The sequence below is a fragment of the Lytechinus variegatus genome, chromosome 18, assembly GCF_018143015.1.
Source record: "Lytechinus variegatus isolate NC3 chromosome 18, Lvar_3.0, whole genome shotgun sequence".
Classification (NCBI taxonomy): Eukaryota; Metazoa; Echinodermata; class Echinoidea; order Temnopleuroida; family Toxopneustidae; genus Lytechinus; species Lytechinus variegatus.
Genome location: NC_054757.1, coordinates 14,156,063 through 14,170,888, shown reverse-complemented (window position 1 = coordinate 14,170,888; position 14,826 = coordinate 14,156,063). Strand labels below are relative to the sequence as shown.

At 34.8% G+C, this 14,826-nt stretch overlaps 1 protein-coding gene across 5 annotated transcripts in view; it reads left to right on the top strand.

Moving 5' to 3' along the window:
* Positions 1-14,826, top strand: part of LOC121431627 (Werner syndrome ATP-dependent helicase homolog) — a 50,171-nt gene that overhangs the window by 12,228 nt on the left and 23,117 nt on the right. For all 5 annotated transcript variants that reach the window (XM_041629222.1, XM_041629219.1, XM_041629221.1 and 2 more), the window contains 9 exons: positions 324-420; positions 2,210-2,285; positions 2,982-3,049; positions 4,193-4,301; positions 5,869-5,943; positions 6,432-6,514; positions 7,366-7,472; positions 9,454-9,560; positions 9,906-9,986. In XM_041629222.1, the coding sequence (XP_041485156.1) occupies positions 324-420; positions 2,210-2,285; positions 2,982-3,049; positions 4,193-4,301; positions 5,869-5,943; positions 6,432-6,514; positions 7,366-7,472; positions 9,454-9,560; positions 9,906-9,986 (803 nt within the window). The remainder of the gene's footprint in view (positions 1-323; positions 421-2,209; positions 2,286-2,981; positions 3,050-4,192; positions 4,302-5,868; positions 5,944-6,431; positions 6,515-7,365; positions 7,473-9,453; positions 9,561-9,905; positions 9,987-14,826) is intronic.

Below are 14,826 nucleotides of genomic sequence, written 5' to 3'. Positions count from 1 at the left end.
GTATATATAAAAGGTATCATTCGAGAGTTGGTCATTACTGGTATCTTTTCCTCCCATATGGGTCAGGTTTTTCATGTGATGTAAACTCCATGATGAATGACATGTTTAATACGGTTTGTGGGTAATATTTTACGCTGGAAGCAAAGTAAAATAAGGATAAAGGCATGGTTTAGATGAATTAACAGATATATCCTTAGATGTTTTTATGCCCTTTTTTATTTTTCTCATTCATGCTGGGATAAAAATGTTTTAAGTGGTTGGTCTTGCCATAAAAGTATGAGTCCAGGAATTCCCTCAACCATTGAGTTTGATTTTCTTGACAGGAGATTGATGCAATGTGTGAGGCTGCAGCCAATTCATCTACTGATACCATACAAGATTCTACCACCTCAAGAGACGATGAAGATGAAACACTCAACGGTAGGTCTAGGCAGCACGCGGCACTGGCACTGGTCCAACGGTCCCAGACCAGTAAAAATTGCTGTCGGGCCAGTAACTTTTCAGAAATAGCCAGATATAGGCCTACTGGTCTGACATGGCCAGTAAAAAATATGCAAAACACGCAACATTATTCATGAGAACCATTTCTCAATTTTCTCCTCTTTAGTACATAATAAAAATGACTTTGGCACCTTGAAAAATGGTTTTCTAAAATTGAGAAATGGTTCTCATGAATAATGTTGCGAGTGTGTATTTAACCGTTTATTAGTATTTTGGGGGGGTGCAATAAAAGACAGCAAAAACAAGTCTTTATGATTTCTTTAATTTTAAGGGACCAGTAAATTTTAGGTTTGGACCAGTAAAAATTGTTTAAAAAAACGGGTATCTACTGGTCCAACATGAATAGGTTGGACCAGTAGAAAAAAAAGGGTTAGTGTGGAACCCTGGTCTAGGATACCTTTTCTTTGTGGAGGTGCTGTGGCCGAGATGTTGAAGACCCCCAGATGGACACACGAAGGTTCTTGGTTCAATCCCCAGCCATGGCACCTAATCCCTTGAACAAAGCATTTAATCAATAGTGCACTGTTATGCTACCTTATTGGAAATAATGAATGCATTAAAACTACCCATGTGTGCACTTGTTTTGGTTTTGGTTTTATAATGATACAGGGTATTTGTATTTTGCACATATCCACCTTGTTAGGTGCTCAAGGCACCCCTGTAGTACATTCAGTTTACCAACAATCGGCAATTGAATACTACTTTTCTGTTTGCCAGATGTGATTACTGACTAGAGACGTTTGATTATCAAAAGTACATGGTATAATCTTTGATATTTACCAATAAAGTGCAAGATAATGAAAGTTGTTTTTGAAGTTTAATGAATTCCAAACCTAAAATTCTTTCAAAACACAATGTCGGCTCTCCCAGTAAACAGGCATCATTAATGTTGATGTGCATGTCAATGTGCTCTGTACCAGAACACTCAACTGAGTGAGCTTGCTCATTATGTGTGATCACTGGCAAGTCATGTACTATATATATAAATGTGTGAGAAGCTATACATGTACAACAGCTTTGGCAACTCTTTTATTTAAAATATTGTGTAAAGAAATGAATGAAGAGAACAATGGAAGGCATAGCTTAAATTAAGGTTCCCCAGAGCTATCTACCCTATCCAAAGGGTAGATAGCTCTGGGGAACCTTGATTTAAGCTACGCCTACCATTGTTCTCTTCATCCATTTCTTTACACAATATATATATATATATATATACATATAGATAGATAGATACACCATGGTGCTAAAACCCCATCAGAAAATGAACATATTTGAAAGTGTTTAAATTCTACTATCTTTAAGATATTTTATTGTGAAGTCAGGGGAGAAAATACTACATTCAATAAAGTTTGTTTCTCTGAGCTCTTATCTCGTTATCTACGTTCAACACTCAACATGAAGGAGTGAATTTTCTGGTGAGGTTCGCTAACTATTTAGCACCACTGTACATGTACTGTAAACCTTTTTGTGATTTCTCATGATCCAGTAATAATGATTATTTGAACCATTCAATTGCCTACTTCCCTGGCGAACAATCAAATGGCAAAAATTATTTCACCCCTTTACAATAGAATGTGTTTCAGGGCTGCGTACAGATAAGGCAAAGAGGGCATATAATTATTCATCCCAGGCCTCAATTCTATCATGATAATATTTTACCATGATTTGTACCTTTGATTATGCTCTGTTTTTTTGTTTATTACCATAGATCTTTCTGTGACCCCACCAAGCAAAACATACATTGATGCATTGAAGAAAAGCTTTGGTCATGCGTCTTTTAGACCGTAAGTAAATACTTGTACATTTTTATACTTATATTTCACTCTGATCAACTATTAATTTAGGTTGTTTTCTCCAGTGTTTAATAATTTTTTATATAAATCCCTTGTGTATTTGTTTACAGCAGCAATATTAGGAGGTCTGTTACACCACAGTACATGTATAACGCTAACAAATTCCACATGTTAGATATAGATGAAGAGTAAATCTTTGCATGGTAATGCATTAAGTTCCTGCATTATCTGTGAAGATGTACTTTTTGTCTCTTTGTATATGTAGTCAAATCTCTGGTATTCATTCTTTAAAATGATAAGAATAAGGAAATGGCAAGTTTTAAAATTGATGTTGGCTCAGGTATGGGATGCGTGTACATGTACGTTGTAAAATATCAGTTCCAACTCTCGTCACTCCAATAAATGCTCTTAGAATAATAGAAATGCTTATATTTTATGGGGGGTCATTATATTTCGTGACTTCTTCCTTTAAATTTACTTTTGAATAATTTACTTTTAATTTACCAATTTTGTTCAAATTTGGATTTTAAAGCCTGTTATTACTTTTTGCTCGTTTCAGAGAATTGGAACTAGAGCTTGTTCATGTCAAACTCTTTAATGAAACTATTCTGTATTCACTTGGGTGTATATTTCTTTTTAAGATAATGTTGCATTATGTAATTCAATTTTTTCTCAATTTATCTTCAGAATGCAGTGGAAAATCATCCATTCTATTTTGAAGAACAGAAGGGATCAGTGTGTTGTCATGGCAACAGGTAATTATGTTTGCTTGAAATCAGCGGGGGGGGCTTGGGGCAGTCTAATATATTGCTGTACACATGCATGATAAAAAGAACGTGTTTAAAATTGTGGGGTTTTTTTTTTCCAGTTTTGGACGAGGGCTGCACGTGCACTCTTTAAGGGTATCAAAAACACTGATTTTCAAATAAAAGGGGTGGTTTTGAAAGACTGGTCAATGGTCAATCGCGGGATGAAACGTATAGGGTATGGGGTTTTTTTTTTTCCAAAGCTGTTTTTTTTTAAGACAAGCCAAACATGTTTAGGGTATGATTTTTCCCCAAGCGTTTTCCCCGTGGTCATAATCTGGCGACAATTTGTTTAGGGGCCAAAATGCGTAAATAAAGCCTGTGAAAACTTGCCTAGGAGATTATTTTGCACACAGAGAAAAAATTGTTGAGGGGGTCTTTGGAAATAATTTGGTCATGCATGTGTACAGCAGTACATTTGACTAGCCCCCCAACACCCCCCCCCCCCCCTCCCCCGGCATAAAAAACACTCGTTCATGATGAAAGTTGAATGTAGACAACTGTGTTTGGAGAGCCCAGAGAAACAAACTTTTTTATTATAACCTGTATTCACAATTATTTAAAACATCACAGAACTTGAATACTTTGAATATGTTCATTTTCCTGATTGGTTTCACTGAATTTTGAGCACCACTGTATATTACATAGTTCCCTAGTTTTAACTTTAATATGCATGTCGATACATTGTACAGTAAATTTCTTCAGACCAAAGAAATGTGTTTTATTTCACTCACAATAAATTTTCTTAAGAAGAGGCGTATAAACTTGTTTTTACAAACTCGGGGCCCCATAACATAATGTTTAGCACATTGATCATGATGCTGATTTCTATGATTGGTTGTGTTTATTATTGTATGTGATTACGTTTTCCGCAATTTTTTCTTCTATCATCATTTGACCTGTATATTGTATATATATATATATAAATAGGACGATTCAAAGGAGGAAGGGAAAAGAGTAATTTTGTATGATAAGTTATAAAAATCATCCCCACAGTAAATTGCTCCGCTTTCTGTTACGAGCCCTGGTCTGAAAAATTGCTTCTACTTCAGCAGGTATAATTTTCATAATTTTACTCCATTTCTGGTACAGGTTATGGTAAAAGTCTTTGCTACCAGTTCCCGTCAGTTTTCACTGGAGGTGTTAGCATCGTTATCTCACCTCTCATCTCTCTCATGGAGGACCAGGTCCAAGCTCTTAAGTAAGTTCTCTATAGCTAAAAACCTGCAACGGTAAATTTCCTTCTGATCTGCGCCCTCTTTGCCTTATCCAGGCGCGTATCCAGCATCAGATCCTGAGAAGCATTTCAGCCTTTTCAGGGGGCCGATTGTCTGTGCAAGGCCCATCCATTTCTTTGTCATAGTTGATGCTGGATAGGCTAGTGTTATCTGTATGCAGCGCTTAAACATTCTAATGCAAATGGTGATATAAATGTTGCATTTTATAATTGTATCCCCTGAACAGAGTTTGGAGGATACTATGGATTTGGCCTCGCCGCGTCCGCCGCAGAGATTTCCTTGTGAGTGCCCTATCAGCTCCATTTCTTCTCCGATCATATTCAGATTTTGCATGAAGGTCGAGTATAGTATAGCAAAGCCGATTTTGGTGTGGGCAGAGGTCACATGGTAAGGTGAAAGGTCATTTTCAGGTCAACATTAAAGTTTACCTGCAAGACTCTCTTACAACACCTAACTCTGCAACTGTAAGTCATTTTTCAACCAAACTTGGATGGTAGATGGATTTGGGGTACCTGCATGTTATGCTGCAGTCAGAGGTCACATGGTAAGGTCAAAGGTCATTTTCACGTCAATGTTGAAGTTTCAGGGCTCGAATTAAGAATTTAAAGGGGCAAGGCCATTTTTTAAAAGGGCACTTAAGGGAAAGGGCAGGCAGTTTTCACTTTATGGGACATCCAAGGCCACCAAAAAAAGGGCATCAATAATAAATGCACTTTTCAATGGGGCACATGCACTGGATTACCGCAGGGCACCAAGGCCACAGCAAAAAAGGGCAGTTATTTTGGCCTTAAGTCTACTAATATTTGAAAGGGCATCAAGGCCATTTCTGAGGGCATCTAAGGCCATGGCCTTGGATGGCCTTGGATTAATTCGAGCCCTGAAGTTTACATGCAAGACTCTCTTTCTCCACAACCACACTTGGATGGTAGATGGGCTTGGGGACCTGCATGCTAGGGTCATTGTCGCCATGATAATTGTATTTGTCAAATTTCTATTTGTCAAAGCTCTATATATCGCAATGACGGATGATGCGGTGGGTTCGGGGGATACATGTGCTCGGCCGTGCGACCCACTGAGCATCTCTAGTTATGATACTGTCCATTTGGTCTTGTCCTACATGGTCTATTTCAAGTGTAGCTACAACCAGTTTGTCTACTAACCGTTAGTTTTAATTCAGAATACAAACCAATTGGTTTAACTCGTGTGGTATTAGACTATCTAAGAAACTTATAGACCAAGTGAATTTAACTCCCACAAGTTAGCAACAACAAAAATTCTTGGAAACAGTAGATACTGATCTTTTAATGATATATTCTCTCAAGCTAGTTGTTTTTATCATTTATGACCACCAAGCTAATTTCCAACAAGTTGAACAAAAATGATTGTTTCTGTTTGAAAAAAAAATCTAACCTTGAGCTCCAAACGTATATAATGTGTTAAAGTTAATCAATTTATGAAAAACGTTGATTCCATTATTGATTGAATCGCAATCCAAGTGGAATGTTGAATATGATTTCTTTGTATTCTCAGGATCGCCAACATCAAGGCATGTTATTTAGGATCAGCTCAGAAAGACATGGCACAAGCTAAAAGAAATATGATCAAGTGAGTTACCCTTTATTTCATTATTTTAACTGTTTTATTTCTTCCTCTTGAAAACAAGAATTCATCATGATATAGTAATCAACAAAATAAGAATATCAAATTATACATGGATGCATTTTTAAAAGTACTCTAGGGCGATTTGATTGATTTCTCTTTTGAATCTATTGTTTTCTCATTAAGGTCTCCCTGAAATGCTTGTAATTGAGCTTGTAGTATGCAGCTAATGGATGCAGCAAATTAGTTATGACTCCAGCAATGTTTTTTGTTTATTTTTCATTTTCATCCTCCTCCTCCTCCTTCTTTTCTTCTTCTTCGATTCGATGAGTGATGGAGATCAACAGCTGTACATAGGGGATTACAGTGCTGGTGCATAGGAGTCAAATCTTCAAGTAGAAGTTTAGGTCTGGGCTATAGTGGCACGAACTGTGTGGATTTGATGAATTAAGTAGAATTTTCTTTGTTTTTGTTCTGATTCTTTTCATTTATAGAGGAGAGTATAGATTAGTTTACATGACCCCTGAGTTTGCTTCCGTTGCGACAGATCTCATTGAAGATATGCAAACAAAAGTAGGTAAGTATGGCTTCAATTATGATTAAAATTGCTACAAGTGTTCATATGAATAGAAATCCCAGTTGTCTTTAAAGAACTTGATTTGGTTTTGAATAGGATTATTCAAAATATATGTATTCAACCTATTTTAAGTTGACTTTCAAGAACCAAATTGTTTTTACTGGGAATATGTATATATATGACTTCACACTGATTTCCACTGCAAAATGTTCTGATTGACAAAAAAATTTAAGACATTTAGACATCTAAAAAGCTAAAAGACATCTACACAAAGGCTGTCTTTTAGTAAACATGATTGCAGAATAAGCACAGGTAAGCTTCCCGGGCTAAAGTCATGCTGATGATATCCAAAGTCTTTTGGGAGTGCATCAAAACATTAGAGAAGAATGTAAAATGTGCTATACAAGAATAGAGTGAGTATTAACTTTATTTCCAAACAGTTAATAATCCCCACTATTATTTAAACGTTAACTAACATGTGTATTCTAAATCAATTATTTTATTAGAATCCATGAAGATATAAAGTTCATTTTACCTTTAGAAGGATATTGTAGGGAGCAAGCAATTGTAGCAGGAACACATCTTTGGCTTCTCAAAAGAAGAGACTCGGGGATTACTTTTACAATTATTTCTCTTTTTTTCAGTTCTTGAAAAAGTACATTGTAAGCTATCCTATGATGCAAAATTATTTCACAATTTCAAGTAAAACTAAAAATGTCGGCAAATTCGTAAGGGCACTGTAGAAAAATAATTGTAAAAATGACCCCTAAGTCTCTTCTTGCCAGAAGCCGATGACAAGTTTTTAATCAAATTTTTATATATGAAAATGTACCTCTTGCATCCATGCACAGGAATTACTCTGGTTGCTATTGATGAAGCTCACTGCGTGTCACAGTGGGGTCATGACTTCAGATCAGCTTACAGAACTCTGGGAAATCTAAGACAATTACTTCCTGAGGTCAGTCTTTTGTGGAATATTTTCTTCTTTATGCTCCGCTGTCATACCTACATGTATTATTCCTACCTCTTATTTATCTCTTTAGATTTTTGTCTCACCTGCGAAGCAGAGTGAGACTATAGGCGCCGCTTTTCCGACGGCGGCGGCGGTGTCAACATCAAATCTTAACCTGAGGTTAAGTTTTTGAAATGACATCATAACTTAGAAAGTATATGGACCTAGTTCATGAAACTTGGCCATAAGGTTAATCAAGTATTACTGAACATCCTATTAAAGTTTCATGTCACATGACCAAGGTCAAAGGTCATTTAGGGTCAATGAACTTAGACCATGTTGGAGGAATCAACATTGAAATCTTAACCTGAGGTTAAGTTTTTGAAATGTCATCATAACTTAGAAAATATATGGACCTAGTTCATGAAACTTGGACATAAGGTTAATCAAGTATCACTGAACATCCTGCATGAGTTTCACGTCACATGACCAAGGTCAAAGGTCATTTAGGGTCAATGAACTTTGGCCGAATTGGGGATATCTGTTGAATTCCCATCATAACTTTGAAAGTTTATGGATCTGATTCATGAAACTTGGACATAATAGTAATCAAGCATCACTGAATATTTTGTGCAAGTTTCAGGTCTCATGATTAAGGTCAAATGTCATTTAGGGTCAATGAACTTTGGCCAAATCGGGGGTATCTGTTGAATTACCATCATAACTTTGAAAGTTTATTAGTCTAGTTCATTAAACTTGGACATATGAGTAATCAAATATCACTGAACATCCTGTGCGCGTTTCAGGTCACATGACCAAGGTCAAAGGTCAATGAACTTTGGCTGAAGTGGGTGTATCAGTTGAATTACCATCAAAACTTTGAAAGTTTATGGATCTGATTCATGAAACTTGTACATAAGAGTAATCAAGTATCACTGAACATCGTGTTCGAGTTTCAGGTCACATGATCAAGGTCAAAGGTCATGTAAGGTCAATGAACTTTGGCCATGTTGGGGTTTTTCGTTGAATAACCATCATATCTCTAAGTTTATTGGTCTAGTTCATAAAAAGTGGACATACGAGTAACCATGTATCACTGAACATCTTGTGCGAGTTAGAGTAGTATTCAAAGTCAGCACTGCTGCTATATTGAACCGCGTGATGCAGGTGAGACGGCCAGAGGCATTCCACTTGTTAAAATTGTTTTCTTCTAAGATGGGCTGAGTAGGTGTAATTGCACCATATGCTGATTTTTCAAGATAAAACCTTTAAAATCAAGTGCGATAGTTACCATTTAGATCTAGACCTGGCTCAAACTCGAAATATTGCACTGAGGATCACCAACACAGATGAGCATATGTGGGTAGTATGTCTTTATTGCCTAAACAACTGGGTACCTGACTAGAATGCCTTTTTTGCTACATCCTTGTTGAATCAAGAAAGTGAGTTTAACCTTAATTTCATTCAGCTGTTTTGAAAATAGCTCATAACATTGAGAATGTTTAGATGATTTTCTCAGTAATTACACATTCATTTTATACCAAAATCTGTCAGGTCCTTTTTTTTTGTTATTATTATTATTATTATTATTATTATTTTTTGTACTGCGCTTTTCCCATTAGGCCCAAAGCGCTTACAATGAATTGATAAGATGTATTATATAAAAAATTACAAAGTATGAAAGAGATGAGTTTTTAATGACTTTTTGAAGATTGCTAATGATGGAGACTGTCTTATTATTAGTGGCAGGTCATTCCAGGATTTTGAAGCCGACACCGTAAAAGTTCTGTCACCAGCTAATGTACAAGTTAATGGATATGTGAGGCGAAGGTGATCACTGGCCGATCTAAGAGCTCTAGTTGGTGTATAAAGATATAAAGATTGTTACATACACCTTTGTGCATGCTGTTCAAACTCATTTATAGATTTTCACCACTTGTTGCAATTAAGTTATATTAACTCTTGTGTATGTTTGTTTGGTTTTAAGGTGCCCTTTCTTGCTCTGACTGCCACTGCTACTCCTATGGTCCAGAGAGACATCTGTAAATCATTACGACTCAAAAACCCTGAAGTCACATGCACCAGCTTCGATAGGTCAGTATTACCGTTCAAATTGCATGAAGGGTTTATTTCCAGGAGCTGAAGAATAATGACAAAGAATCTCAAACAACCCAACACGACTGACTGGATTACTCCCCAGGGAGTGGAGGATGTGCATACATTGTGTGCGGGAATGACTGATTGACTCTGATGACCTGGATAATGATATATCTGTAAAGCGCTGAGACGCGTCGTTCCGATGTATTAGGTGGAATATAAAAGCAGAATGTTATTGTTATTTTTACTTCTTAGATCTATTGATTTCGATTAATCAATACATTTAATACTGGTACACTCCTAATTATCTGTCATGTGATATCTTGACATTGTTATTTACAGACCGAATCTCTACCTACAAGTTGACCTAAAGACAGGTGACGTCCAAAGTGATCTTGCCAACATCCTTGTTGAATCAAGAAAGTGAGTTTAACCTTTTTTTAATTCAGCTGCTTTGAAAATAACACTTGATCTAGAGAATGTCTAGCCTATAAACCACTAAGAAGATCACAATTTTTTCCTAATGTTTGATAATGCATTAACATACATCCAATGAATCTTCAATTCAATTCAATTCAATTCATTTATTCACCATATAGAAATATTTAAATACAATGTAAAATACAGTGTAAAAAATACAATGTAAAATAACATAATATATAAATGCATAAATATAACAACGCATACAACAAATAAATATACAACAAATAAATACAATTTATACATTCAAGTAAAGGAAAAATCAACATATGGTAAGAGGCAACCAAAAAGATTAAAATCTTGTAGGCAGTTGCCCCTTTAAAAGTACTCTACTAATCACTAATAATCATAACGTAATCAAAATACATTCACACATCAAACACAGAATCACCCACATTCAACACACATCCATGACCCACTGCACTCAAACAAAAGAGAGAGAGAGAGAGTAGAAAGAGAGAGGGGGAGAGGAGAGTATGTTTAGACAAGGGAAAAAGAATCAAGATAAATAACCACTAATTAATTGTCTTTTAAGTAAAATTTTAAATGAAGAGGCAGTTGAACAGGAACGAATTACTGAATCTAAATTGTTATAAATTCTAGGTCCTGCATGTTTAAAAGAATTATGAGTTTGATTATTAGAGGTCAGTGGAAGATGAAAATGAGTAGCTGAACGAGTATTATACTTGTGAAAATCATTATTATAATTGAAAAAATTCATAATGTTTACAGGGGCCATTTCCTGTTTAATATAATACATAAGAACCGCAACTTTAAATTCATAAATATGATAAATATTTAGTGTTTTTAATTCAAAGAATAGGGGGGCAGATGATGCATAATAGGAAGATTTGGTACAGATACGTAAGGCTTTTTTCTGCAATTTATGAAAGGGTTCTAATTGATTTTTTCCTACGTTTCCCCAAGTAATATTACAATAAAAAATGAAAGGAAGTACAAGTGAATTGTACAACATAAATAACTGTTTTGGGGGTAAAATAAAACGTAATTTACTGATGATACCAACATTCTTGGAAATCTTATTAAGTAAGTTAATGCGATGTTCTCGAAAAGAAAGTTGATCATCCAGTAAAACTCCAAGGAATTTTACTGTTTTTAAAACATTCAAATATAAATTATTAATTTTTACTTTGACTTTGTGGTGAGGAGACTTAATATTTGATTTGGAGAAATACAAAATACATGTTTTATCATAATTGATTGCTAACTTATTGGAATCAAACCAGTCTATAATTTTGCAGAGTTCTTCACTTGTCTTACACTGGAGTGTATCAAAATCTTTGTGTGAGGAGACAATGTTGGTATCATCAGCAAACAAAATGAAATGGAAAAATGAAGAAACATTACATAAATCATTGACATATAAAAGAAAAAGCAGGGGGCCGAGTACGGACCCCTGCGGAATTCCGCATTCCACATTGGAAAAAGATGAGTCATTATTATTTAAGGTTGTGTATTGTTTCCTGTTTAATAAATAACTATGAAACCACTGATGGGCTACACCACGAATTCCAAAATATGGCAATTTATATAAAAGAATATTATGGTCAATCAAGTCAAATGCTTTTGACAAATCAAGAAAGATACCAAATGAATGTAAATTATTATGAATATTATGTAATAGGATATCATGTAATTCAATCAAAGCATGTTCACAAGAATGATTAGACCTGAAACCATATTGAGCATTGGTTAATAAAGAAATTCTTATATATATGATTAATTATACGATTGTACATAATATTTTCCAGTATTTTTGAAAAACATGACAATAATGTAATTGGTCTATAATTAGAGAAAAGGTGTTTGTCACCTTTCTTGTATATTGGGACTATTTTACCAATTTTCATATTATTTGGCACAGAGCCAGTGCACATAGATAAATTAAAAATATGGACTAAAGGAAAAACAATTGAGTGAATAATATTCTTTATAAGATGCATGTTTACACCATCAAATCCTGTACTTTTTGAATTTTTCATTTTTTGAACAATGTTAATAATTTCTGTTTCACATGTTGGATACAAAAAAATTGAATTATTACAGAATCTATTGAGGTAAGAGCTGAAATGACTTTTCGGTGATTGATTTAGTTTAGACTGTGCAAAAGAAGCAATACTTGAAAAATACTTGTTGAATTCTTCAGCAATATCACTATCACTTTCTATTTTAACATCATTTTTCATAAAATATGTGGGAAATCTATCTTGTTTAGTTCTCCCTATTAACTCATTAATAATTTGCCAAACTTTTGAAAGATTATTTTTATTTATTTGTAATAAGTCATGATAGTATTTTTGGCGAGCATTTTTCAATACACCATTCAGTACATTCCTGTACTTTTTAAATTTGTTAAAAGACTTATCACTCTGTGTTTTGCAGTATGCTTTGTAAAGCCTATTCTTTTTATTGATACATTTTAATAAAGAGAAAGTGATCCATGATTTTCTTGGTGAAGATTTCTTTTTACAATCATTCTTTGAACATGCATTACAAACAATATTATTAAGCTTGTTTACAAAATGATCATAAGCATGGTCAACATTATCAAATAAAGTAAAATCAGACCAATCTTGATGAGTTAACTCTTTTTTTATAGCATCAATAAAAGTAGAAGTAAAACATATTCTTGCTTTATCAACATCTGTATTTCTCTTCTCTTTCAGAGCATTTTCAGTGATAGAAAAAATTGGCAAGTGATCGGTTGTGTCATAAAATATACCTGAATTTATACTTTTACTGCAGACATTTGTAAATATATTATCTATAAGTGTTGTTGATGATTTACTTATACGTGTAGGTTTATCTATCAATGGTCGAAAAGATCTATTATATAATATATTTACAAAAAGTCATTGACTTGATTCACATTTGAATAATTTAATAGGTTGATATTAAAATCCCCCATTATATAAATGTCTTTATTTTCTTTCCCTAGCTTATGTAAACAAGAATCAATTTCACAATTAAAGTCGTCAACACTAGTGTGGGGATCTCTATATATAACAGCAACAATGATATTTCTTTTGTTTTGTATAAAAATTTCAAGAAAGAGTGATTCAGACATTGCATTTGATAAACATAGGTCTTTTCTCACAGACACATTAAAAGAATTTTTAACAAGCATTGCAACACCACCACCTCTACATTTCGTCCTATCATTATGAAAAAAAGTGTAACCATCAAAATTAAATAATGAAACAGGGGTTTTGTTGTGAATCCATGTTTCACTAAATCCATATACACAGAATTTTAGGTCTAATTGACAGATAAAATCATGGATAGAATCAAAATTTTTATACAGACTACGTGAGTTGAAATGGAGTAAATTAAACATGTTACTGACTTGAAACTCTGGGTTTGCATTGAATTCATTTGGCAACCAATATTTATTACAGACACCAAAAAGATTGGAGTTCCTATCAGGATCAATATCATTAATAACATCATCATGATCATGGTCATCATATATTGAATCATCTTGATGTAATTCGTTAGGTAAAGAATGGAAAACTTGATCAGGTGTAAACAAATTATTCAACTCTAAGTTAGAGAGAGATGAAAAGGGAAAATTGAAGTCATGCATCATCAACAGTCACACACACCACCAACAGACATACAGTAAAAACAGGGATATTAATTAACACACATGTAAACAAGAAATCAACAATAATACAATGTGTTGAAAAATGTGCATATGTAAAGTCTGCAAATAGTCTATTATGTTCTGTGGTCCCACTGCAAGGCACACTCAGAAGTACAGACTCTGTCAAGTAATGTCCTGTTCACTATAATAACAGTTTTGTAATATCATTTTCAGATTTTATACGTTTCTTTTCTGGTCTACATCCAGGTTTTTTCATAAGGACAGTAATCTTCCCATCGACAGACCATGCAGCTTCAAGATAGTCCTTGGTTTCAACAGCTTTCTTTACATGTTCAAGCAATGATCTATTCCGAGAAGTAAGGTCTTCATCAATTCCCATGCGTGAGCCCTTGAGCTTTCTGCGGTTCTTTATCACATTCTGTCTTACATCATATTGGGTAAACTTCACTATAATTGCCCTTGGGCCAGACTGTCTACCCCGAGGTGGACCCACTCTATGTGAACGATCGATGGAAGTTGGCCCAAGTGTAATGCCCAGCTTGGAATGCGCTACATCTCTTATCTTTTGATTAGTGTCTTCGTTGTCGGATTCTTGGATTCCGTAGAATCGTAAACAATTCCTTCGTTGGTATTGCTCGGCATCATTTGTTTTCTCTTGAAGCAAGTTGATTGCAGAATGGTCTACTTCCTGTAGTTCACGTAGGTTGGTGATGACCTTTTCCCTAGATTTGAGATCATTCTCTAGTTGAAGAATCTGGCCTTCCGCTGATTCAAGCTGGACACGCAGATCGTGGAGTTCCTTACTCATGGCATCAGAGATGGTTGATTTCAATAAATTGGCAAACTTGACACTATTAAAATAGGATCTTACTTCAGAAGCAACTGTATCAACGAGGGGATCATTAACAGGAGCTTGGTGCTCTGTTGGTGTTGGAGGCAACTTCTGATTTCTCCGTGACCGTCGTGAACTGTCTTCGTGATTATCAGCCATAGTGAAACTGGTGTGAGGTTAAGTCAAATAGAATATGATGAAGCATTCAATCCAATAAATAAAGAGCCTTGTAAAAGTGGATGAGATAACGTCGAGACAGCTTGCTTGTGTAGTTGTAGTACATGTCCAAGTTCAAACAAGAAATTGCATATTGCATGGGCTCC